Source organism: Atractosteus spatula, chromosome 6 (assembly GCF_055471065.1).
Source record: "Atractosteus spatula isolate fAtrSpa1 chromosome 6, fAtrSpa1.hap1, whole genome shotgun sequence".
NCBI classification, from domain to species: domain Eukaryota; kingdom Metazoa; phylum Chordata; class Actinopteri; order Semionotiformes; family Lepisosteidae; genus Atractosteus; species Atractosteus spatula.
This window is the reverse complement of record NC_142711.1, coordinates 39,643,282-39,668,895: the sequence shown is the minus strand read 5'-3', so window position 1 is coordinate 39,668,895 and position 25,614 is coordinate 39,643,282. Positions and strand designations below refer to the sequence as shown.

Genomic DNA, 25,614 nt, shown 5'->3' with positions numbered 1-25,614 from the left:
AGACGTTTTAAAAGATTTTTTATTAAAAGCTGCTGCAGTTATGATTTGCTATTTGTTCATGTTTCAAAGATTGTAAAGAAGAAATTACGTTCTAACAACTTGGCTCCCAAATCCACACCTATATTGCCTGAGCTGCGTGGCAACCCAACCAAGGTGTCACTAATTTTGCAATGCAATGCATGTTCATCATATAATCTAATAAGGCTGCATAATTTGTAGTATATCACAATACAACATATCACTTGCTAGACAGGTCATAGCTGCTCAGCCATTCTGAAAAATAACCACAGATATTTCAATGTTTTCTATATGTATACCTAAAATGATGATTAATTAAAGTACAGGTAATTCATAGCCTGTATTTATATCTAAAAGTAAGAAAATACAGTTAAGTTAATATAAAAAATTATATTTTTTTCTGCTTGGTACAAAGTCACTGAATCACATGCCTAAGCAAAGCATTCATCATCTGAAACTATGAACAGCTGAAGGAGTAATTAGCCAGTGGCTAGTCTACATTTTGATGACACTGTACTGTTTTTTAATCAGATGGCTCTACACTGTGCTGGGTAAACAGTGAAGGTGATGAGCCTTCAGCCCTGACTGAAGGATTAAGTATATTAAGTATATTAAGTACCCAGGCCATCTTTAGTAATATACAAGTAAAGGTATTTTTTTGTAAACCAATACAAAACAACGGAACATTCACCTGCCCCCACTGTCAGAACACCCCTCTGAGTTTCCCACCAAAGAATCCCTATATGGAAGGCAGAAAATTAAGCTCAACAACCAGGATTTGTGAATATTATTCTATTATCTTAAATATTGTCACAAGAAATTCTACACTATTCATATCCCTCTCTCAAGTAGCAATGTCTTGGATTTGCCCTTGAATTCCTGAAGATTATCCTTCCTGAAGATGCACAGGGCATGCAAACAATAACACCCCCCAAGGGACATGATAAGCACATATTGTAGAATGGAGACTACAAATAGTGCAGCACGCAAAGACCATCAAAGACTGATTTAAAATATCTGCTAGAATGTGAATCTCTTTATATAAGGCGGAAAAGAGAAAGGGTATTTACCTGTAAGGAGTTAATGATGATAAATGTGAATGCCAGGTTTTTGGGGATTTTGTGAATCTCTGTACCAGATGCTAAGTTGTAAATAGTGACTTAATTATGGGGTCACATTTCAATATTAAAAATGTCCAAAGAGAAAGTATAAATTAAATCTTGAAGTCTATATGGAGTGACCAGACTTTCTTCAAGTGGATGCCAAAATAATTTAATAACCTACTGCTTCCTCTTCCATACGAAACTAGAAATTGTACCACACAGTCTATTCCAGTAAACTAAGGGGGGAGAAATAGGAATTTAGGTCATAAAAATGAAGCATTTTGCATTAAGGAAATGCGAGCTTGGACAGAATGGGGGAACTGTGTCTACCTGTTCAAGTCAGTATCTGCCTGCCTAAAAAAGTTATTAATGTGACGAAATGTAAAGGAGCATGAATCACAATACCCATGTGTCTGAAGTCTTTGAACAGTGACAAAATCAGAAGCAGGCCAGTTTCTTGCACCGGAAAGTTTTAACAGCACTAACACAGACTTGGAACGTTAATCTTATACCCAGATAATGGCACCAAAACCACCATAGTTAGCATGAAGCAGGGATAAGGCGTTACTGTCTACATATATAGTACGCATATATTATCAGCATAGAGTGTAATGATGAGTACTGTTAATGGAAATGGGAGTAGAACTGACAGAAAGACAGACAGCTTGAGCTAGCGGTTCCAATGATAAAGGGACTTTACTGGAGCCAAACAGTCAGATAAAATTCAAGAGAAATGCTATCAATACCCTTTGTCATGAGCCCTGAGCCTCCTCTTTCAGTTTACACCAGAAGAAAGATCAGAAGAAAGACTAGGTAAATAAAAAAACAAGAAATCCCTTATATTTTTCCAGTTGTATCAGCTATCTGAAATGTATAACGTAGAACAAAAAAGTCAAAATATAAAGTTTATCTTAGTGGGATCCTACAGTAATATTCCTTGAGTCTATCTACAAAACAAAAATTGCTGTGGGATCTCTGTATACGATATAAGAAATACAGCACAATGTTTAATCAGCTTAATTTTATTTTCAAACAAAGTCAAATTTCAATGCAGTTGCATTAGGAAAAGCTGATCTGTTGAGTATGCACTACAACAATCATTGTCAAATGGTGGCTTTGTGACTCATTCACTAATGGGTTGCAGAACTGCTACATAATCAGCTTAAGTTCATTAAAATAATGTGTGTAAGAGAGACTGAATAAAGTATAATATCTTTTACTGTACGTTAGTGTCTGAAACTGGGCTGTAACAAAACAAGATGCACTCAAGCTATATTTTGGCTCCTCAGTGATCTGTGCTAATGAAAATTACAAGGCTTTCAGGTTTCGTAAAAACTGCATATGAATCATTTGAACGTCATCAATTATAGACAGACATGTTTACTGTTACTTTGGACAAGGGAGGGATACTACACATGTTTTCTGAAAATTATCAGAATCAGACAGTTATTTCAAAGGGGAAATCTCCTGGTATAGGAGAAACCTCTGGAGTTACTGAAAAGGTAGGAAAGCTTGTTGTCAGAAGATATGACCTGGAAAACATTAAGTGTAAATTTTCAGTCACAGGTGATGAAGAATCAAGGGCATAGTGTCAAATGTGGGGACGTGGATGTGCTGGAAAAAACGAAGGAATATGAAAAAAGTTGGATGAGTTCCAAATACAACAGAATTCAATACCTACAACAGGTTTACATCACTGTCAAAAAGTGCCTTGAAGGCGAGCTATCTTGTGGCTTCCTGTGTATCCCACAGTAAGAGTTTAGTACTGTGCTATGGACATGTGCCATGACACTGTGAGGAGACAAATAGCTGATAAGAGTGATGACACTGAAAGACAGATTTTGGAGAGAATAAAGAAAAGTCCATATTTTGCCTTATAAGCTGTACAAATCCACTGATGTTTGTATTGTTGCTTTAGTGCTTATTTTTGTGAGGTATAGCTGTGATCGCACCTTCTACAAACACTTTGTATTAATAGGTCCCTACAAGAACAGAAGCTGACTTCTCTCCAATTATGCACCAGCAGGTACCCAGCAAAATGCTTAAAAAACTTGTATGATCAGTTTTGTTCACCGAACGAGGATAGTGAAAATCCAGGTACAAGGCATCCACAGGTGATGCTCTTATCTCCCTAAAATGCTTCCCTACAAAGTGAGTCTTATTTTGTTAGCACCTAGCAATCTTACTAACAGCTAAAGAAAATAACAGATATTTTATATCTGTGATGTAGGTAGTATATGTACTACAGAGAGTTTGCATTTTTTCTGTTATTTTACATAATAAGCTTTTCAACAGAACAGCATTCTGTTGAGCAAATAAGATTGTTTTACAAATGGTCTGCATATGTTTCCTGTTTTTCTCAGCAATGCACACCAGAAAGCCAGCACTTTAACACACAAAAGACACTACAAAAAAGCAGAAAGCAAAAAAGCACACCTGTACATACATTGTACCTAAAGCATGAAGGATACATTAAATGACTTCTCACTTGGATTATGGGATTTTCAAAAGGCTCATAATAAGCAGTAGAGGAGCTGCTTATCTCTGCCTTAATCTCATAAGGAGTTTATAAAAGAGAAACATAAAGTAAATTGCAGGTGATATCCTCCAGTTCATCTGTTTGTCCCTGGCAGTATCTCTAAATTCATTAACATCCTCTTTGAATCAGTCTTGAAAACAGCTGACCACAATTTGTGTTACAGAGAATTCTGAATGTGCGAAGATCTTTCCCTCACTGTTGCATTTTAAAATCAAAGACATTATTCATCTGACTGACAACCATAATTTCCCAGACAGTGTCCTGAATGTACAGAAAATGTGTAAACAAACTTATCCAGAAATGAATTAGCAAATTAGGTCAACCTCTAAAGGGGGGGGGGGGGAGGAATTCTGTATCTCCACAGACCAACTTCACACTAGCAGGCCACTAAAGAATGCAAACAATGGCTGCCAAGGCTCCAGCCCCAGCCCCTATTAACAGCCAGAAAGACAAACTGTCCTGTGAAACAGAAACATTGAACAGACCTGATAAGAATGTCAATGTCACATCAATGAGCCTTGCAAATCCACCAAAAGGCACCAATAGTCTAAACCAATCAATTGATATTGACAGGCTTGCTTGGATGAAAAACCATCACTCATGTAGGGATCATTATGATCTCCAGCCTGGAGGCCCAATCCTCTACATGATATCTTCTTCAAAAAGTCAGAAACTTTGCTTTCTCTGTCTCTCTGGACCTGGACCATCTTGCCTTGTGCACCACCTCGCTCTCTAGCCAATAATCTCAAAAGTTTAAACAGTTTCTAAAGGCCAGCTACATGTGCATGCTATTTAGAGCAACAGTGCAGAGGTCCATATCCATAAAATTCAGAAGGTCCTGCAAATAACTTTCCTTATTATGTTTCTCCAGCTGCACCACTCTCCCGTTAAATAACAATGCATTTGCTGCCTGTCAAAAAGAATATTGCTACAATAACAATAATAACAATTCCTTATATTTACGTAGCACTTTTCTGGAAACTCCACTCGAAGCACTTCACAGGTAATGGGGGCTCCCCTCCACCACCACCAATGTGCAGCCCCACCTGGATGATGTGACGGCAGCCATAGTGCGCCAGAACACTCATCACACATCAGCTATCAGTGGGGCGGAGAACAGAGTGGTGAAACCAATTCATAGATGGGGATTATTAGGAGGCCATGATTGGGAAAAGTCAATGGGATATTCGGCCAGGGTAATACCCCTACTCTTTTCGAGAAATGCCCTGGGATTTTTAATTAAGAGAGTCAGGACCTCGGTTTTACATCTCATCTGAAAAACGGCACCTTTTATAGTCCCCGTCACTATACTGGGGCTTTAGGACCCACACTGACCAGAGGGTGAGCACCCCCTGCTGGTCCCACTAACACCTCTTCCAGCAGCAACCCCTCTTCCCTGAAGGTCTCCCATCCAGGTACTGTACATTCAGGCTCATACCTTCTTAGCTTTAGTGGGCTGCCAGTTGTGAGCTGCATTTCAATATTCACTTAAGTATCTACTGTAACTGTACTGAAACATCCCAGAACAAACTCCATGTGCAATCATGTAACACAGTTCAGTGAAAAATCTGAACAGACCGACCTGCAGTGGAAGTCTGAGTCAAGGACATCTGTTACCTTTGGAGAACTGCATATATCTGCTGTTAACCCATATTGTCTATTGGTTTGTCTTATTTTAGTTTTGTTGGCATTTGTTGTGTTTCTAAACACGTATGAGTGGTTTTTTACAACAGATCACGGTCTACTCAAATAAAGAATTATTTTCCTGTCATGCTATTATGAGTCATGTCATGCCAGGTTTGAAAAAATCAGACTTTAAACAAAATGTTATCAGCTATTTTATGAAGAACTATCTCAGAATATGTTTGCTCTAGTGTACTAGTTTTAAATGATGTTTTCATTCTTTAAAATCATAAAGTTCAAACCTCTTTCCATGTCTAGGCAGAAGGGACATGCAGAGCGGGGAGGCTACAGTGGCTCAAGCCCCAACCCTTTACCCTCATTGGCCCATGTGCCCTTTTTTGCTTGTAGAAAAAAAAAATCCAACCAATTTCTTTTTTTTTCCGCCATTTGTTATTCTGCTTCTGAATTTAGTATGGGCCTCCCATTAGGAAAAGAAATGCTGGACTTAATTACTCTCATCGGAGCATAAGTGCCCGCCTCTTGTTTGTTGTAAAACGTAGAGAAAAAAGCCGCAATAAGCCACATAGGTTACTACAACTACGGAGGTCGTGTTAAACATTTTTGAACGGTGAGACGACATACAGATTTTTTATAAGGACTGTACAAAAGTAACACACCAATGGTGTCCTATTGAGCACTGTGTTTAAGAAAGACTATTTTCATTCACCTATTCTAAGTTTGCATGGCTACGTAGCTAGCTAGATTTGAGATTTCCTTAAGAAAATTTAGTTAACTGAGGAGACAAACCAGTCATTTTGTATTTGATAGAAACAGCTAACATGCATATTCTTTGTTGTATATATATGGTTCAGTCACAAAAACAGGAGAGCATGCCTTCAGAAAAAAGAAGAAGAAAAAAAAGAGAAAACAATTTTGGGGAGGTAGCTAAAGGGATCATTTCATAACTGGGTCACAACTAGCGGCAAACAACCAGGTAAATGGTCATCAAAAAAGCCAGTTCCTTTGGCTACATTCTATATACGCCTCAATAACAGAAGAGTCTTGCCTCACAAGAATGATTACATTGGTAAATGTTGTACGACTTAAGTTTTGATGAATATCAAAACTGCCTGTAGCCTATTTACAAAAAATATACAGTCTATATGAGTAGTAATTCCATTATCATTTTTGGATATCTCTGCCAAGTTGTTTTAGGACATGACCAATAAATTATTGTATTGGAATTCAATTTATAACTTAATATGTTATTATAAAAATTGATGTTGATGTATAAAATAATGTTTAAACTTTTAGTCGAAATTTCAAGAGATATCCAGTACATAATAATAATAATAATAATAATAATAATAATAATAATAATAATAATAATAGAGATATAATGCTTTATAAGTAAATGATCTGTATCTTTTTATTTAAGGTGGCAGATGATAATTTCTAGCGGCTTCCTGAATATTTGTCCCACTATATACACTTTTTTGGGGAAAAAAATCTTTGATTTGATGTGCTATCATGTGAAATCGTGCTCTTAAAAGGTTGCATTTGGTATTGTAATTAGACGGTAATTCTTTTATTTGCTCTGTCCTCTTGTTAAGATGTGTTATATCAGGAAAATATGGTATATGCTCAGTAGAGGGGGTGTAATATCTTGTCTGTTAATCAAACAAAATCAGCAATTATGGACAAACGTTTTTTGCCAAGGTTGTGAGTATTATAATGCCTCTGAAGTCACATCCAAACTTCCTGTAAAATTAAAAAACACAGAAATACAAGCGGGCACTGATTTGTGTCCAGGATACTCTAATGTAACAAATCCTGCCCGAGAAAGTGCCCCTTCTCCCCTTTTGAGTCACTTCCCACCAGAAGGTCTCTGCACGTCTCTGCTAGACAGAATCTTAATCTTTTTATGTCATGGTCAGTCTGGAAAGTAAAAGGACTAGCTACTCACAGATCAATGAAAAATATTTGTTTGTTAAATGAAGCAGGTATTTTTCCTTCTAGTTTTGAGTTATAAACCAAAAGAGGAGAATGGTTCTTTATATCTTGGGAGGTAGAAAACAACTCTAGAACCCTGTGCTACTGTTGAAGATGTTGTCATAAAATGAGATGGGACAAACTTTTCATCTTAGTTCCAGTTACCAGATTTTGTCCATTTTGTCTGACATTTCCATATTGTGTGAGGTAATAAGCATTACTTTGAGTTATTACTAAACTGAGAAATGTTTTGAATTCTCTCAGCACAAAAGTTCTTTTTAATGAATTGGTTTTGATTAAGTTGCTTTGGATGCAAAACTGTACCTTGTCTGCTATTTGTAAATAACTTAAAGGAAATCATTCTTTATTTGCTTTGCTATGTGCACCATATTATTTCAGAGCCATTTAAGTGATGTTACTATACCGTGAAGCTGTCTTACCTGCTCACAGGCCTCCCTACATCGTGAAATTTCCCTTCCATGGTGACAGCATAATGAATCTATTCATCAAAAAGAAAGAAAAGTTTTTATTCAGAATTGCACTAAAATTCAAGGACATATGATTGATACCATACAAGAGTCTCACTGCTGATTACTTAAAACAGATGTCAAATATCACGGATTCCCTTGTGTAGTTCAGTAATTAAACATTTTCAAAAAACTCAAAGCTGGGTACAATTCCACACAAATAATCTAAACTACTTAAGTAAAAAAATAACTTTGTGAAATAAATGTTGGGTGCCTATGAGGATAACCTCAGTCTTTTCCAGTTTAGTTTATGATATTTTCATCCATATCCTCATAACAGATACCTGTAATGTGCAGAAACCACAGAAGGAATATCTGGCTTCACAATATCTTGTGAACCAGTCATCACCCATAGCAATGAAACCCATTGATGGATGATGGATATTTTGATCAAGAGGCAAAATGGACACCTCAAGACAATCTGTCACCAATGTTTCACAGTACAGAACAGGTCATTTACATCCTTTCTTTAAATCGTGGAGTTTCAACTTATACAGCTTATACAAAATAACCTGCCTGACTATGCCCAGGTAAATAAACAGTGTACTTCACTAATAAGTGCAACCATTTTTGCAAACATATCTTAAAGGATGTTCTCTTGAGATACAACCTTCCCCGTTTTGATGTTCAGAGAGTGTTAAAATAAATGCTACTAAAAATAAATGAATACAGTACATACCACACACACAAGTGCAAAAACTTATATTTGAAAAGCCAAGTCTTAGATGTTAAGTCTTAAGAATTACAGTAAACAAAGTCAGCTATTGAAGTAGAAAAGTACTTGTTTGTCAGAGAACCACTGGCATCTTCAAGCAGTGAAGCTTAAACAAAAGAAAAAGAGGACTTTCATTAACAGTAGATCCATTCAACAACTTGATCAGCCTAAAAGAGAACCGTACATTGAATGGAAATATCACAGTCAGCTGGATAAACAGCTTAACTGATCAATAACATAGCTGTACACCTAATCTTAATAAAACAGGCAAGGTAGTTTGACCTCTAAGACTAATGTCGGTGTCACACTACATGACTCGACATGACTTTTAGTCGGAGAGCATGTCATTTTTAACTGGTGCAGTTGCTTAATCTCGCTGCCTTGTCTGACCTAGAGGGTGTGAAATTATACGACTAGGAATCGCAGGGGGTGACTTATTACATGATTCTCTCACGACTCATCACGGTTCCAAATCTTGTATTGCACCGCCAAAGTACCATGAGGTCGCCTCATTTTGGCAGCCAATCCAAGTGGAGCACATCAGAATAAGAGGAGGATTAACGCACGAAAGTCAACAAACATGGAGAACAAGCAGGTAGTTGCCACCGTTGCTGTAGCCTGTGCCCAACTTTATGAGGAGAAAAAAAAGAAGAGGATACGCCGAAAAACTTGGAGTAGACCACATTTGTTTGGTCGTGGACAATATGGTTTGATCACCATTGTTCTTCACTGTTTGTGGGCATTGTAATTCCGGCTGAGTGCTCATTGGCTGTTGACTGGACAAGAGTCCACCCCTACGACCTGTGACTCGCGACGAGAAAATCAAACCAGTTTGATTTTGTTGTAGCCAGTCACAGAGAGTCGTAGGGGCTGTTAAAAGCGCTATGACTGAGTCGCTGGGGGTGTCACACTACACAACTGACGATATTGGGCGCTCGCTGCGACTCTCTGCAACTTGCTGTGATTTTATTACGATTATGTAAATGAAAGCTACGACTGAAAAGCCTAGGAAAAGTGTGTGGTGTGACGCCAGCACAACTGGACTTGGGCTCACCAACACCAGGGTAGGAGACCCCTGCTCTAAAGGAATGTCCAAAAAGGTATGGTCATTCTAGTTTGGATGGTGTTCAAAAACGTCAGGAAATGAGCTCCATCAATAACCATTTCTACAATAATAAATTAAACCAACTGTTTCCTTGAGACACTGAAACCCAGAATTCCTGCCAAAAAGGACCTCAATTTAACAAACGTTAGAAAAAAAGACACTAAAATAATATATATCTCATTAAAGATACAGTAACAAATGGAAAACACAAAAAGCTCACAAATTATTTTCATGTTGTCACGTAGCACTGTACTTAAAAAATTAAAGACCAAAACAATGTTAACTCTCTCTCACTTCAATCAACCAGTTCCCATCTTCACTATGTGCCTTAAGCTGAGCTCTATTATCAGCTTTATTCTTATCACAGCACTGTTAAACGACTCCCATATCAGACAGGAGCGAATCACACCAAACCCATTGCCTCATGTTTGGATTAGCTATACAGTATGTCAATGCTTACAGTTTTCATTTTCTCTGGTATCTAAATATTTCTGGGGTGAGTCAGTTAAAACAGTCTAAACTGTGTCTCTCTTTTAAAAAAAAAATCCATTAGTGGTGTTCACCACACATTCTTTATACTCTAGCGAGGAATGCTAGTGTTGGGATAAAATAGTGAAATCATTTTAATTAGACCAATTAACTTCAGTATTTTCCAAGCTCATTTGAATGCCAAAGAAACAGTCCATAAATGAACCTAAACCAATATCTTTAAAACATTTTGAATTGATTTTTAAACTTCTTTAACTGTTGCCATAAGTACCCATGTTTTTTGCGATCCAGCTTATTAGATATTAAAAGATGCCTTTTCACAAAGGGACTGTTAGACTCAAATGAAATTTTTATTAAAATGTCTTGGAATACTTTCATTTTTAAAGACATTTACTCAAAATGAAATATTTCAGAAACTTCAGATGCAATAAAAACAATATATACTTGAAATAAATATCCTATCTGATGTTTGTTTAGTTTATACATCAACAATTTTGACTGAACTGTTCTGCAATACCACCCTGTACCAGCAGACAAGAGATGAAAACACGCCCACTGATGATGTCAGATCATCTATACCGCTTTACCTGACGGCACCAGATTAAGAGTGAAGGCATCAACTCTGGGATTAGAGCAGTGGATTCTAACAGGCTGAACAAGCTCATCAGGAGAGCAAGCTCTGTTATTGGGTGTGGCCTGGACCCCCTGGAGGTAGTGGCTGAGAGGAGAATGGTGTCCAAACTAGAGGCCATCATGGACAACGTCTCCCATCCCCTCTATGACATGCTTGTGAAAATGAAGAGCACGTTCAGCAATACACTGATCCATCCACGGTGTGACATGGAACGCTACAGGAGGTCATTCCTGCCTTCTGCCCTAAGACTGTACAACGCAATTTCGTTTTTGTGCAATATATGCCAGGAACCTGTGCAATACATTTATATTTATAGTGTGCAATACAACTTTTTTGTGTACTGTTCTGTTCTTTGTGTGTTCTGGACTGTGAGTAACTCTTCGTAGTGCACTTGTCACTGTACTGATATGTATTGCATTATTATTATTATTGTATCATTCATTACACTGTTGCTGTGTTGTCTGTGTTAAGCTGCTGTTGCACTGCAATTTCCCTCACGGGATCAATAAAGTATTTATCTATCAGGAATCAGAACAAGACCTTGATACAACTTCCACTGATAAAAACAACTGAATTTACGAACTATAGAGCCCACCTTCTCAGTGAAGGCCTCATTCAAGACTGAAACTATTGTTTTTTTTAACATCATCCTCCACAAGGAATGTGTTCATAAATGTTTTTATAATAATAAATACAATTTATGGCAGGATTATGATAAGAAACCATGCATGAGCAACAGCAAGATGAAGCGGATGTTCCGGACTGTAAAACAGTTGCTAATGAAGGCCTCATACTCCACAACGAAGAGCCAGAAGCGACATCTCTTTCCGTGGGCGACTAGTAGCCCAGAGAGGAGCCCTATAGATCTCACATTGGGACATCTTGACTAGCAGTTGTGATAAAAGAGATTCCAACATCCCACTAATTTGCCCACTCTGAATAGAATTCAGAGGCACACAGCTGTTGCGATCACTGTATCAGGCTCTGATAAACCCACGGACTCCATGCTTGATTGTATTAAGGCACCACATGCTGTTAGCGCAAAGCTTCTTTTTTTGATGATTAAAGTCAAGTTTGCAGTGTCTCACTCAATCTTGGAGGACATAATTAGAATCTTCAACAGATGTTTAAGATTTTAATTATATTTTACATTTCAAACCTCTTTTGTGCCAAGCCAAAAGAACCATCAAAAGCGTATCCTACAGTATTCTGTATCTGAGACTATTACTACTTTATGTCCCTTATGAAACTAACCTCAATACAAAATATCATTACCTTCATTAGTAACACCCCGAGTGTGAAAAAATGTGATCTGAAAGTTTATGACTATATATATAGCCTTTAGAGAGAATTATTCTTAAATTTTGATATACTTCTCTAATACTGAACCTTAAAAGCAGAAAAACTGAAATAAGTTAGCAAGACGTACTGTACTCCGGGGCAGGAGACTTTCTCCCAGGTGCGCGGGAGCAGTTCGCTTTACACATTGCACACACAAAGGGTTTCAATCAACTTCAGAGCATGAGGGACTGCTTTTTATACGGAATGCACAGCTTTTTCCACTTTTAATTCATCAGGAACCAGAATGTTCTCCAATGCTCTAGTTACAGAGTATATCGTGCTAGCAGTTTAAGGGCTGCTACTGTGTCCTTGTTTTCTAGGGAATAAAAATAATGCCACCCACAAGCCACATCAAAGGAATTCCCAGATATCCACACCCCCCCCCCCAAAACCTGGCCCCAGGGACCACCCTCTCATCTGCCTTGAGCGCCAAGCTGTTTGCAGGAAGAGAACAGAACAGAGCAACTTCATGTGCGAAAGTCTATAAAGTACGCATTTGATGTTCAAAATTTGAATCTCTGGCAGGAATTAAAGCAACTTGAAAGGGCAGTACTTGACAGCGAGGCACAACTGATCAAACATGAATGGAAACCAGATACAGACAATTTACAATTTCAGACATGTACTCAGTGCCATTCTCTGGCCTGTTCAGTTTCTGTACTATTTTTGTAACAAACGGCAGAGTAAGATATCACAGACACAATTTCATTTATTTGGCAATTGTTCACTTCTCTCAACTACACTTTAAGCAAAAAATTCAGATGAACCACTGATTTTTCTCCCCCAACCCCAACCCACTGCCACCCAAGTGAAATGACTAGCTTTCATCATACAGTACTTTGACGTGGGTTATGTAAACCCATATGAAACATTTTCAGGTAACATAGAAAAAGGGCAGTACAGGCCCCCATGGGCAGTAAACAAATTAAACCAACATATTCTGCAAAATCTACAGAAAAAAAACACATCACTCACAATGTATGTATTTAGGGGGTGCATTGTTCAGTTTTCCTCAGTAATTTTGACTGAGCATAATACGATTAGTGACTGGTGTCAAGTGCTGGTGTTGTCTGTCCAGAGTCAGTTATTAGCTGAAGCTTCTCTCATACTGAACTGCCATATTAACTATACAGTTATAGATGCAGTGGACCATTGGTTAAACTCCCCATTTTCCAATGGAACTCTAGCTGTGCTCCAGGCAACATATGAATGTTCAGGTGGGTAGCTGCGTCAGCATGCGTAGGCTGCAAAGGAACAAGTAATAGGTTTATTTGATGCTGAAAAGAGAAGAAAAGAAACACAACGTTTCGGCTTTGGAGCCTTCTTCGGGTGTGAACATATAAATGTTGCAAATAATCCAGCCTGTACTCTGGCAAATCCTAAGTAACATCAACCCTGTCTCCTGTCATACATTTTCTAAACAATGTTTGAAGTTTTCCCACCACATACACTTTCAGAGACTTCACAGGTATTTTATTGTTTTTTTCTCATTCATTGTTCAGTGGTACCCCTGTTTTTAAGAGAAGCTGCTCTTCATTCTATCTTTACTGTTGTTGCTGATTAACAGAGTATCATTTGGTATAGTGTAGTACAGCATCTGAAACACTCGAAACACATACTGACAAAAGCACAGTGTTCTCATCAAGGAGATCACATTATTACACTCTCAAATTGCAGAACTCTGTCATATGTGTTTCTGCCAGTTTGTGTTTGGCTATGATACTAACTTGTATTCAAGAGCACCCTAATGTCAGACAAAATAATTATAATTTTAACTGGGAAAACACTGCCCTTTCATTGGCTACAGAGGAGGAAATTAAATTATAATAATAATTATAAAAATAACTTGTTCTCCCTGACAAGGAAATTAGGAGAAAGCTGTGTGGCAGCTATCCATGTTAATGTCACTCCTGCTGGGTGCAGGAACTGAGTGGTGCCTGCTGGTCAGGAGCCCACGGCTGAGACTTCAGTCACTGTCTCCACCAGAGGTAAGCTGAAAATAGATCTGGGTGTCTCGAAACAAGACCAAAAATAAACATTAAATAAATAAAAAACATTTACTTCTGCATGGTTTGGGTTCTGCTTTGGAAAAATATAATACAATAAGCCTCGAATTTCATACATCTTTTCACATTAAAAAGGCATTTGGAAAAAATAAGTCAGACCTGAAAAATGGCTTTTTTCTGGACAGGAATTCTACTACAAGGTTAAAAGCACACACCAGACTGTTTTAATTTTTTACTGAATAAAATTGCTTCATCGTGTTGAAAAGTGCATTCTATAATTTACCACCTTTGAAAACCACTGGAAAATTAAATACATAGTAACCTTTACTTCAGTGCTATATACACTGATCAGCATGACTAAAGTACAATTTAGCACAGTTTCGTTAAGCAGCTGAGTTTGAGGCCTGACAGTGAGAGACCAGTTTCTTAAAGTTCATACTGTACTGTTGATGTTACCTCCTTCCACAGAAGGGTGGAACCTAGGTGACTCATTAGGTTTTATACAATTTTCATTTGACTTCTCAACTCAGCCAGCAGCCATATCACCCTGCAACTCACAACTGGCAACCCACTGAAGCTAAGCAGGTGTGAGCCTGCAGTACCTGGATGGGATACCTCCTGGGAAAAACTAAGGTTGCTGCTGGAAGAGGTGTTAGTGAGGCCAGCAGGGGGCTGTCACCCTGCGGTCTAGGTGGGTCCTAATGCCCCAGTATAGTGACGGGGACACTATACTGTAAATAAGCGCCGTCCTTCGGATGAGACGTAAAACTGAGGTTCTGACTCTCTGTGGTCATTAAAAATCCCAGGGTGTTTCTCGAAAAGAGTAGGGGTGTAACCCCGATGTCCTGGTCAAATTTCCCATGCCTCCTAATAATCCCCCTCTATGAATTGGCTACATTACTTTGTTCTCCTCCACCCCCTCCCACTCCGACGGCAGGCTGAGCGATGCGCCGGTTGGAGTATTTCTCGGTCGCAGTTAATGGCAACGTCAGCTCAAAGATTTGGTTCAAACCACCAAATGGAGACTGGTGTGCCGACAAGCAGACCCTGCTGATGCGGGATTAATGCTAGGAAAGAGATTTGACTTCTCAACTTGTGGTATTGTGTTCATATCTACTTTTCCTTGAAAATGTTCCTCAATGCTTAGTTAAAATCATTAATTACAGGATAATGTGGTGTAAAAAACTTCACTTTATGGGACTTCGATATGGAACAAGCTTCCAATTTCTTTCTTTCTACAAAAATAAACAGGTTTTTAATTCAAAAGACTTTTATTCAACACTACCCAGAATAATCTTGCATATCCTGGGTATGGAACATGGGTAGGCAAATTTAAGAATGCTCTTTTCCCTTACCTTCACTTTATCTATGAGATCTTCCTGTATGTTCTATAAAATCTCAGTCAAGATGCTATCAACCACGAATTGAATTAAAGCACACTCTTCAGTTTCACTATCAAGACACTGGAATATATGCAAAAACGCACATGCAAAACACATGTATAATTCTTGTCAAGTCATTTAATGAACTGTTTTCAACATTTAAGAAAATTAAAATAAACAAGTACTACTTTCTGTATTCATAAGGAGAGATGATGCTGAATTAGTAAGCTGCTTGTTTATGCTGAAGTAGAACGAGCATTCTTTTATGTTGTGGAATGCAGTCTTTTCAGAGTTTTGGACAAGGTACAGAGATCACTCCTCATTACTGAGGTCAATCTCCATTAATGTATACAATAATGGCTTGACACAAAGTAGGACAAAGGGGTCATGAAAGAAAATATAAAAAAAGGAATACTGAGCACCCAGGTTGAGGTTCCACAGCATCAATGTGAACTTTGATTAGTAAAGCCGTGTGTCCCAGGGAGAGAGACAGGTTGTCTCCAAGCATCTGCAAACAATTTTTGTAATTATTCATTTGCTTCTACACAACTGTTATGAATCTGATCATGTGTTTTACTTCCTTCCAAGGATCTGCAAATAAAATCAAGCATCTCAGGTCCCATGTTTCTGTGTTAAAGGAGGTCTTTGTAACTATTAAGTTTAATATTGCATTAAGCATAATCTAAGATTAAAGACTCATAATAGGGAAAGTGTCCTCTCCTCCGCTGTCTTCTGGCTTTTTTTCTCTTTCTGTATTGTAATGTCATGTACTGTCACACAGCTTTGTTAAGTGCCTTGGGGCAACCTTGTTGTGCAAGGCGCTATATAAAAATAAATTGAATTGAAAAGTGCCCCGTGTTTTGCAAATCTGAGATATTTCTGATATAATTTGAAAAAAGAGGATAAAAAATATAATACTTATATTACACAAATAGTATACTGTAATTGTAATGCTACCTGGTGACAAAATTTTGACACATGCTCAACAAATAATATTATGCCTAAGGCAACACTTTTTACATTAAAAAATGTATTTCAAATGTATTTGGTCCACAATTCAGAATCCCCCCCATTGATGCTTGACCTGGGTAAGCCACTTCATGCTCAAGACATCTCTTAGCTCACCACACACTTTTTCCTCAGAATACTTATTAGCTGAAGCTGAGCAGCAGTACTACCTAACTGACTTCAATCATGTTATTGTAAGATTTTCAAAAATTCTCCCAAAGAAAAATGTAAATACTGTATATGTTAATGTAAATATATCGGGGCTTCACAAGATCAAGAAAAAATCTAAAAGACAATACTATTTTTTGAACACACAGCGGTTTTGTAGTAAAACTCATAGTTCAGTTGTATGACACTAAAGTCTGTAATTCAATATGAAAACCGGGCCTTCAGAATCACTCCTGTTCTAAGTAGTTTTCTGTGGGTTGGAGCAACGCCATCACCGAGCAGTTTCTTTGATACAGAAGAAATCACCCTAGATACAATTTACTGTGCACTGAAAATCCAAATGTGTGGACATCCACTTTTCTAAATGAAAAATAATGCAACATTTCTCTCCAAACTGCTGTTTAAGTGCATAACTCAAAATCTAAGACACAACAGATTTTTCCCCAGACAAAAGGAAAATCATTATCCTGTCTTACCAGTATACAGTTTATTAGTATTGAGGAAAAACCAAGAACAGGATTAAATGGAAAACCTGTGTAATTTAGCATAACAGCAACATTTAGAAATTAAATGCAACAATACAAAATGCAATAATAGTGCATATACAGTATCTGTTCTCCTATGTGTTTGTGCAACCTGTGGTCCCTTTTGCAAAATACTGTACTCTAAGATAAGATCACTTTATTGGCCATATACAATTTCTTGCATTAGGAATTTGTCTTGTTGCATACCACAACTTGCTCTCCATGAGAGACACAGACAGAGAGAGAAGTTTGGGGTCAGAGTGCAGGGTCAACCATTTATACGGAGTCCCTGGAGCAGTTGGGGTTAAGGGCCTTGCTCAGGGGGCCAACAGAGTTGGATTCCTCTGACAGCCGTGGAATACGAACCGGCAACCATCCAGCCACAGGCGCAGATCCTTAGCCATAGAGCCACCGCACCACCCTAAGCTGAAATTCTGTTCTGTACTGACAACATGTATGGTCACTTGCTTTGTTAATCGCCTTGGGACAACCTTATTATGAAAGGTGCTACATAAAAATAAATTGAATTGAATTGAAATTTACTAGCATGCAAGTGCCCTTTCCCCAGAAATATAGTACCTTATATGTCAATAGAACATCTAGCTTTACTTCTGCTCTTGGCAGCACAGTCAGTTAGTGAATGCCAGGGCAGATCTTCCAGAATGCCACTTGTTAAGAGAACACAGGCCATACAAAACTGCCATTAACAGTTTAATGGGCAATACCTTTTGTGGGCTTGATTGTTAAGTTTGATAAGCTCTGTACTGCACATATTTCCTCAAAAATCAATCATATTGATTTTTGAGAATATTAATGGATTCTACAGAACCAGCCCTAGCTATCAAAGGTGTTCTTATTTACTGTCAAAATGCTTAAAAGGGCACAAGCAAACCCTTTACAAAAACAGAAAAACAGCTAGACAACCTATTACTTTATTTTGTTGAATTCAAAAGAAATACAACTTACATAAATGTTTTTTTTTATTTATATATACAGTTCTGTGACAAACTATTCACCCCTTTCAAAGTTTCTGAATTTTTGCCAATGAATGTTATCAGACCTTCATGTTGGTCATAGTGATATATAAAGGAGCCCTGAACAACTAACACCAAGTTTGTTGTGTGTTTCATTTATTTTGCATACAACGTCATCCTAAATCCACTGTTCACTTGTGAAAAGGTCAACAGCCCCCTAGTTCAAGCAAACACAGGGCAAACATAATTAGAGCCAGCTGTGTATCTACTTTATTAAACAATCAGGGCTAATTTAGGCCAGCCCTCCTCCATATAAAACTCACAAACTTTGGCTCTCATCATCACAGCGAAGTTCTTCTCACCACATACATAGAATCTAAAGGAACATCCTGCCCCCTCAAAATATGTTGCTATATTTAAGACCTATGAAAAAAAATTATTGATGCATATCAGTCAGGAAAAGATTACATCGCTCCACAGTAGGAGACACTGACTTGAAATGGAGAAGATTTGGGACAATAGTAAATATTCCCAGGAGTGGCCATCCTGTCAAAATCAAGCCAAAAGGCTAGTGTAGAATTGTCTAGGAAGTCATAAAGCACCCTAGAGCAACATTCAGGAATCTCCCTAGCCTCTCTCACCTTGGCTAAAGGCAGTGTTCATGACTCCATCAGAAAAGCATGGGGTAAAATTAGGATTCATGGGAGGTTAGCAATGTGAAAACCACTACTCACTAAGAAGAACACTGATGCTTATGTCAAGTTACCTGGATGGCCCTCTAGACTTTTGGTGGAATGTTCTATGGACAGATGAGTCAAAAATTGAACTTTTTGGACATGGGTGCCATTATGTCTAGCAAAACTCAAACACTGTCTCAGAACCTGGATAAGTGAATTCTGCTTTTTTTTTATCAGAGAAGAATATCAGACCAGGAGAATATCAGGCCATCTGTCCTTCAGCTGAAATGCAATTAGGTCATGCAGCAAGACAATGATCCCAAACATATAAACAAGTTTACAAAAGAATGAATGAAGAAGAAATTCAATGTTTTGGAATGGCCAAATCAAAGCCCAGACCTAAACCCCAGAGAAATGTCAGGCAGGACCTGAAACTTGCAGTTCATGCTAGAAAACCCTCAAATATTACTGAAGTGAAGCAGTTTGTCATGGAGGAAGGGGCCACATTTACTTGATGATGGTGCAAAATGTTACTAAATCTAAGGTGTTAATGTTCACACAGGGACTTTGGATGACTTTGTTTATTAAATAAATGAAAGAAGCAACAATCTTTGGCATTATCTGTTCACTCAGACTCCCTTTATGTATCACTAGGGCCCACATGATCTCATAACATTCAGTAGTGCAAATATGCAAAAAGTCCAGAGATTGGAAAGGGAACATGGAACTGTACTGATATACATCCTATACCTTACATACAGTGCCTTACAAAAGTATTCCAACACTTCCCCTGGTGTCCCATTTTATGAAATTACACAATGATGCATACACATTTTTTCTAAGCTTAATATTTTATTCAAAAACTGAATGCTCAAACTGATTACTTCTATGAGTAAGTCACAGTAAATGTTAGCTAAAAGTAGAAACTAAAAGAAAAAAAGAATTCTTATGCAAAGGTGACTTACTCTTTTTCTTTCATATTAATTATATGATTTATTTACTTCTTTTGTTTCTTGCTCTAAGAAGAGTCCATAATTCTCCAGAAAGGGGATTAAATTTAACAATGTATACTTCCTCTTACAGATAGTGAAGCATAGAGTCCAGGGAAACTGAACATGTCACCTTGGTTGCAAGACTACATCAAAGGTAAGATGAACCAAAAGACCGGTCGTAAATAAGCTTAGAAGTCAGGTTCTCCTCCTCAGCCGCAGCCCGAACCAATGACCCTGTGTTCTACAGGCAAACATACAAAACTTGTCCAAATAGGAAATTCTCCATTCGTGGGTTTGTAGTAGTACAAAAGTTTTCTGTGTACAGATAGATGGGTTACGTGCCTCTCTGGTCAGCAGGGGTCAGTCATTTCATAAAACACTTTATGCCTTGTCTATATCAGGGGTCTCCACCCATGCTTCTGGAGAGCCCCTATTCTGCAGGTTTCATAGGCAGCCATTAAATCACTGATTTCTAAAAACCTTAAACAAATCTGCAATCTGTTGAACACATGATTTTTTTAAAGTAATTTAGTGAATACTTCAAATGAAAAAAACAGAATACAGTATCAAAGTTTCCTTAACTAAACAAATTATTGCTCAACTGATCAATAGCTTCCCAATCTCTGAAACTGTTCCTAATCTTAAAAAACAGGTGATTTGGGGTGAGCTATTAGACAAACTGGAGTGTGGTTCTCCAAAACGAATGTTGGAGACTATTGGTCCAAATGTTTCAAAAGAATTACAGTATGCCTTCAGAAAGTATTCAGACCCCTCCACCTTTTCCACACTTTGTGTTGTAGACTTATTTCAAAATGGATTGAATTGATTCTTTTTTTCCATAAATCGACACCCAATACCCCATAATGACAAAGTGAAAAAAAAGTTTTTGCAAATTTCTTAAAAATAAAAAACTGAAATCTCCCATTTACAAAAGTATTCAGACCCTTTATTATGACACTCCAAATGGAGCTCAGATGCATCCTATTTCTTTTGATCACCTTTGAGATGTCTCTAGAACCTGACTGTAATCCACCTGTGGCAAATTCACTTGATTGGACATGATTTAAAAAGGCACACACTTGTCTTTATAAGGTCACACAGTTCACAGTGCATGGCAGAGTAAAAACCAAGCCATGAAGTCCAAGGAACTCTCTGTAGACCTCTGAGATAGAATTGTGGCAATCTGGGAAAGGGTTTAAAAAAAAATGGCGACACATTGAAGATTCCCAGGAGCACAGTGGCCTCCATCATTGTCAAATGGAAGAAGTTTGGAACCACCAAGACTCTTCCTAGAGCTGGCCGTCTGGCCAAATTGGGCATTTGGGCAAGAAGGGCCTTGGTCAGGGAGATGACCAAGAACCCAATGGCCACACTCACAGAGCGTAAGAGTTCCAGTGTAAAGATGGGAGAACCTGCCGGAAGGACGACCATCTCTGCAGCACTCCATCAATCAGGTCTGTATGGTAGAGTGGCTAGACAGAAGCCACTCCTGAGTAAAAGGCATATGACAGCCTGCCTGGAGTTCACCAAAAGGCACCTAAAAGACTCTGAGGAAAAAGATTCTCTGGTCTGATGAGACAAAAATCGAACTCCATGTCAGGCAAAAACCAGGTACTGCTCATCACCTGGCTAATACCAGCCCTATGTTGAAGCATGGTTGTGGCAGAATGATGATGTGGGGATACGTCTTAGTTACAGGAACTGGGATACTGGTCGGGATTGAGGGAAAGATGAACTGAGCCAAATACAGAGAGGTCCTTGAAGAAAACCTGCTCCAGGGTAAACACAACCTTGGACTAGGGCAAAGATTCACCTTTCAGCATGACAACGATCTGAAGCACACAGCCAAGAAAACACTGGAGTGGCTTCAGAACAAGTCTCTGAATGTCCTTGAGTGACCCAGCCAAAGCCCAGACTTGAACACCATACAAAATCTGTGGAGGAACCTGAAGACTGCAGTTCACCAAGTTCACCAACGCTCCCCATCCAATTTGACAGAGTTTGAGAGAATCTGCAGGGAAGAATGGGAGAAACTGCCCAAATCCAGGCGTGCAAAGCTGGTAGAAGCATACCCTAGAAGACTCACAGCTGTAATCGCTGCTAAAGGTTGTCCTACAAAGTACTGAATAAAGGGTCTGAATACTTATGTAAATGGGAGATTTCAGTTTTTATTTAATACATTTGCAAAAATTCCTAAAAACGTGTTTTCACGTTGTCATTATGGGGTATTGGGTGTCGACTGATGGTAAAAAAGGATCAATTCATCCATTTTAAAATAAGTCTACAACACAACAAGGTTTGGAAGAAGTGGAGGGGTCTGAATACTTTCTGAAGGCACTGTAAACATTTACAGAGAAAAATACTCATACAGACTCTATTCAGAGTCTTTGGCTCTTAAATCCCAACTGCTTCCTATGTAAACACCAAAGTGCTTTGAGTACCCCAGGATTGTGGGACTGGGTGTGTTTCCTTTGGCATAGCAGCAGCGTGGCGTAGTGGTCAGGGCTCTGGGCCAAAGGACCGTAGATACAGATCCTGGGTGAGAACATGTTGAATTCCTGATAAAAAGTACTTCACTCAAATTGTACTAGAACATGCCCTGATGTATGAATGGATCTCCAAGATGTGACTGAGAATTTGTTCTCACTTGACCTACCTGGTATAAAGGTATAAAGAAAACGAAGAAAAAATAATTTACCACTTAATTCGTTTTGCACTTCATCACTGCAAACGTGAGCTAAGCAATGTGGCACAACATAAGTAAAGTATACTAGCATTTCAACAACATTAAAACATGTTGTTTTTGAACACTGTATCCAAAAAAAACAAACACAAATTTACAAGTACTTTGAAATCAATGAAGTTTTAGTATTGCAATATAAAAACTCAGTCAAACCTATACCCAGATTCCATTACAACGTCATCATCTCTTTAATGTATGATCACATTACAAAGTCATTAAAGGGCAATACACATTTTGTAAAGAAAAACACTTAAATTGCATTGTGCCTGTGTGTGTATAAGCTTTTTTCAGCAACCTGTAGACCTGTTCTGTGGCTACAAACATTAAGTTTATCGGCAAAGGTAACCTTACGTACCTACAGGGCAATATTGTACTGCAAATAAACTAACCATATTTATTATACATCAACCTCCAAATGCAACAGTTAAACATATCACGTTCTTATCAAAAACATATGTTAAAATAACTTCAGCACATGCAAAGAGCCAGAAAACAAGTCCCTCAAATTCAACGTCAAAATTGAAGGAAAGGCTGACATTTGTTTTTTGTTTTTTTTTCCGTGTTACCGAGTCTTTAAAAGAGAAAATTGGAAGCAGATGTATTGTCTGCAAAGGAGAATGACCAACCTGAACATAACAGGAAAAAGAGGGATTGCTGCAGCTGGGAGGCGGGGAAGGTGGGATGTGGTTACCATCTTTGAAAAAGCTTAAAACATGAAAAAACAGAGCTTCTAGAAAAACAGCGTTGTGGAGTGTGCCATACTGACAGGAGTTTAATACCTGCATATAAACCGTTAAGTTCCTCGACCAATCAGAAATACAGACAATTGAAGTAAACGAAAACGCCTTAGGTATACAAGTCAAAGATATTCAAAGTCTGTCAGGCTAACTCGTGTTAAATATAAATGCGTTTTGCCTCAAGCTTTACCCAGTTTAACTCTGAATACTAAACAAACGAGCTGGATCGTGTCTGGGGAGAAGTCCTAAAAACTGAATTCGCCTTTATGCGCTCCACGCTGTGACAGATGTCTCCTGTCAGTAACTCTAGAGCGGCATTTGCCCCCCAAAGAAATCCACATCCTGAGCGCATTTGGACAAACAGCGACTTTCAATACTTCAAAGTCGACCCAGATGTGAATGTAAAGCCCCCCCCCCCCCCCCCCATCTACAGAAGAATATTTCGATTAACAGTGATATGAAATTAATTACTATATTGAAAGGTTTCTGATGAATATAGCTCTGGGAACATACTGTACGTCACTACAAATTCAGACAAGGAGCTTTGGGTACGTATGACATTTGGATACAAGTAGGATAACCATTTACACAAATACAAAATATACAAATGTTATATGTATATATTATTTACACATTAGTTCTTCTGATTAAACGCATTTCCCCTTATTAAAATCAGTTTGAAAATCATGAGTTTTTTAGTAAAGTCACTTGAACGGCTAGTGTCTAGCGTCTTGCGCGCAACTAGCGGCTTCTCGTACATTAACTCTGCAGGACAACATGTTATGAATAAAAGCAAATTTCATAAGTGAAGAGACAAGCGTTTTATGTTAAATAACAAACTGCTACGTATTTGGGAGCTAAGTCCTGTTAACAACAACAATAACTACGAAAAATAAGAATGAATGGAACTTTGTCATCGTACACCGGTGCGCAGCCTACAAACACTATCCTTTCTCTTTCATAGAGTGACATTTTTTGTGGAGAAAAACCCAAAGTCAATCAATACACAAAATAAATATTAATTCACACGTGTTACGTGGTCATGTCAGAACTCGCATTTAATGCAAACGTACAAAAAAATGCCAACTCGGTCAATTGTTTAAACACACTAGATGGAGTAAAGAGCTCCCGAAAGTTTCGGAAAACTCGAAGCGATCACGTCGTTAGGAGGTGTAGCTTTCAGATGTTCAGTGCTGTCTGTAATACGGAGATTATCCACCTATATCTGCCTACAGTTCTCTTCTTTTGTTTTGCCAACAGTATCATTTCGGGTTTTACTGTACAGCTGTATTGTATGGTTCTCTCCTAGAAGTGCAACTGGTTTAAGTGCGTAAAAAAATTGTAAGCAATTTTACCACACTGCGATTCCTCGTATTTAACACGACAGACAAAAAACACACAAATTGTAATCAAGCAAAGGGCAGAAAGGAGAAGTGTAAATATTTTCTTAAAATTGTAGCAAAAAAGGCCCACACTGAGTTTTTTAAGACATAAAATCAGAAAAGTAACTTACCCTGAGCCTGCACGAAATCGTGGATGTTGAAGACGAGGAAAAAAATGATCATCTCAAAACACACAAACATCTTATTGAAATCCTAAAGCACATCGTGGACGAAAACATAAATCAAACTCGGGCGCAATGACAGGCTCCATGAGACCATCACTTGGGTATCGGCTTCTGCACAGCTTTTCAACAGCACGCAGGCCAAAGAGTGCAGGGGGGAGAACTGGCCCTGTGGCCTCAGCCCTGACTGAGCATGTGCAGAAACAAAACTCCCTGGAAGCGCCGCTCTCTCCGGTCGGAGAGGGCCGGATCAGCGGCGACATCAAAGGGAAACGCCGTTTATTAAGGAAAGAAAAGTTTCCTCTGAGCCATAACTGACATTTACAGTTAATCGTGTTCTATGCTGCAGTTTGAAAAAATACATTACTGTCATTATTACTACTACTATTATTATTTACATTAAATAATTCATATTATTTACAATAACTGTAGTTGGTAAGATGGCTTCGGGTGTGTTACTTCCAAGCACATTTGTACTGTATTATTTCAATTCGACCCTTCAATCACTTTTATTTAAATATTTTCTTAAGTAATTTCTTCAGAAAATAATATTTTGCATCACCACCTTGGCATGAGTCCCATGCTGTTATGGAGCGAAATAGCTCGAGTGGAGTTTGCTTTCATGATGAATACCTTAAATATAAGTCCACATGACAGCAGAATCACCCGTGAAGTACAAAAGAAATCAGTAATCAGCATTTTGTGCCTTTCAGCCTTGTTACAATAGTATTCATGCTGTGGCTTCTTAGAATG

The 25,614-nt window shown here is 38.2% G+C and overlaps 1 protein-coding gene across 1 annotated transcript in view; it reads right to left on the bottom strand.

The window, feature by feature from the left end:
• reck (reversion-inducing-cysteine-rich protein with kazal motifs) overlaps positions 1 to 25,062 on the bottom strand; it is a 73,945-nt gene extending 48,883 nt beyond the window's left edge. Inside the window, exons 1-2 of the mRNA XM_088918714.1 lie at positions 24,811 to 25,062; positions 7,716 to 7,774 (exon numbers count right to left, since the gene is read on the bottom strand). Coding sequence (XP_088774840.1) covers positions 7,716 to 7,774; positions 24,811 to 24,880 — 129 coding nt within the window. The 5' untranslated portion in view covers positions 24,881 to 25,062. The remainder of the gene's footprint in view (positions 1 to 7,715; positions 7,775 to 24,810) is intronic.
• Between the last annotated feature and the right edge of the window lie 552 nt (positions 25,063 to 25,614).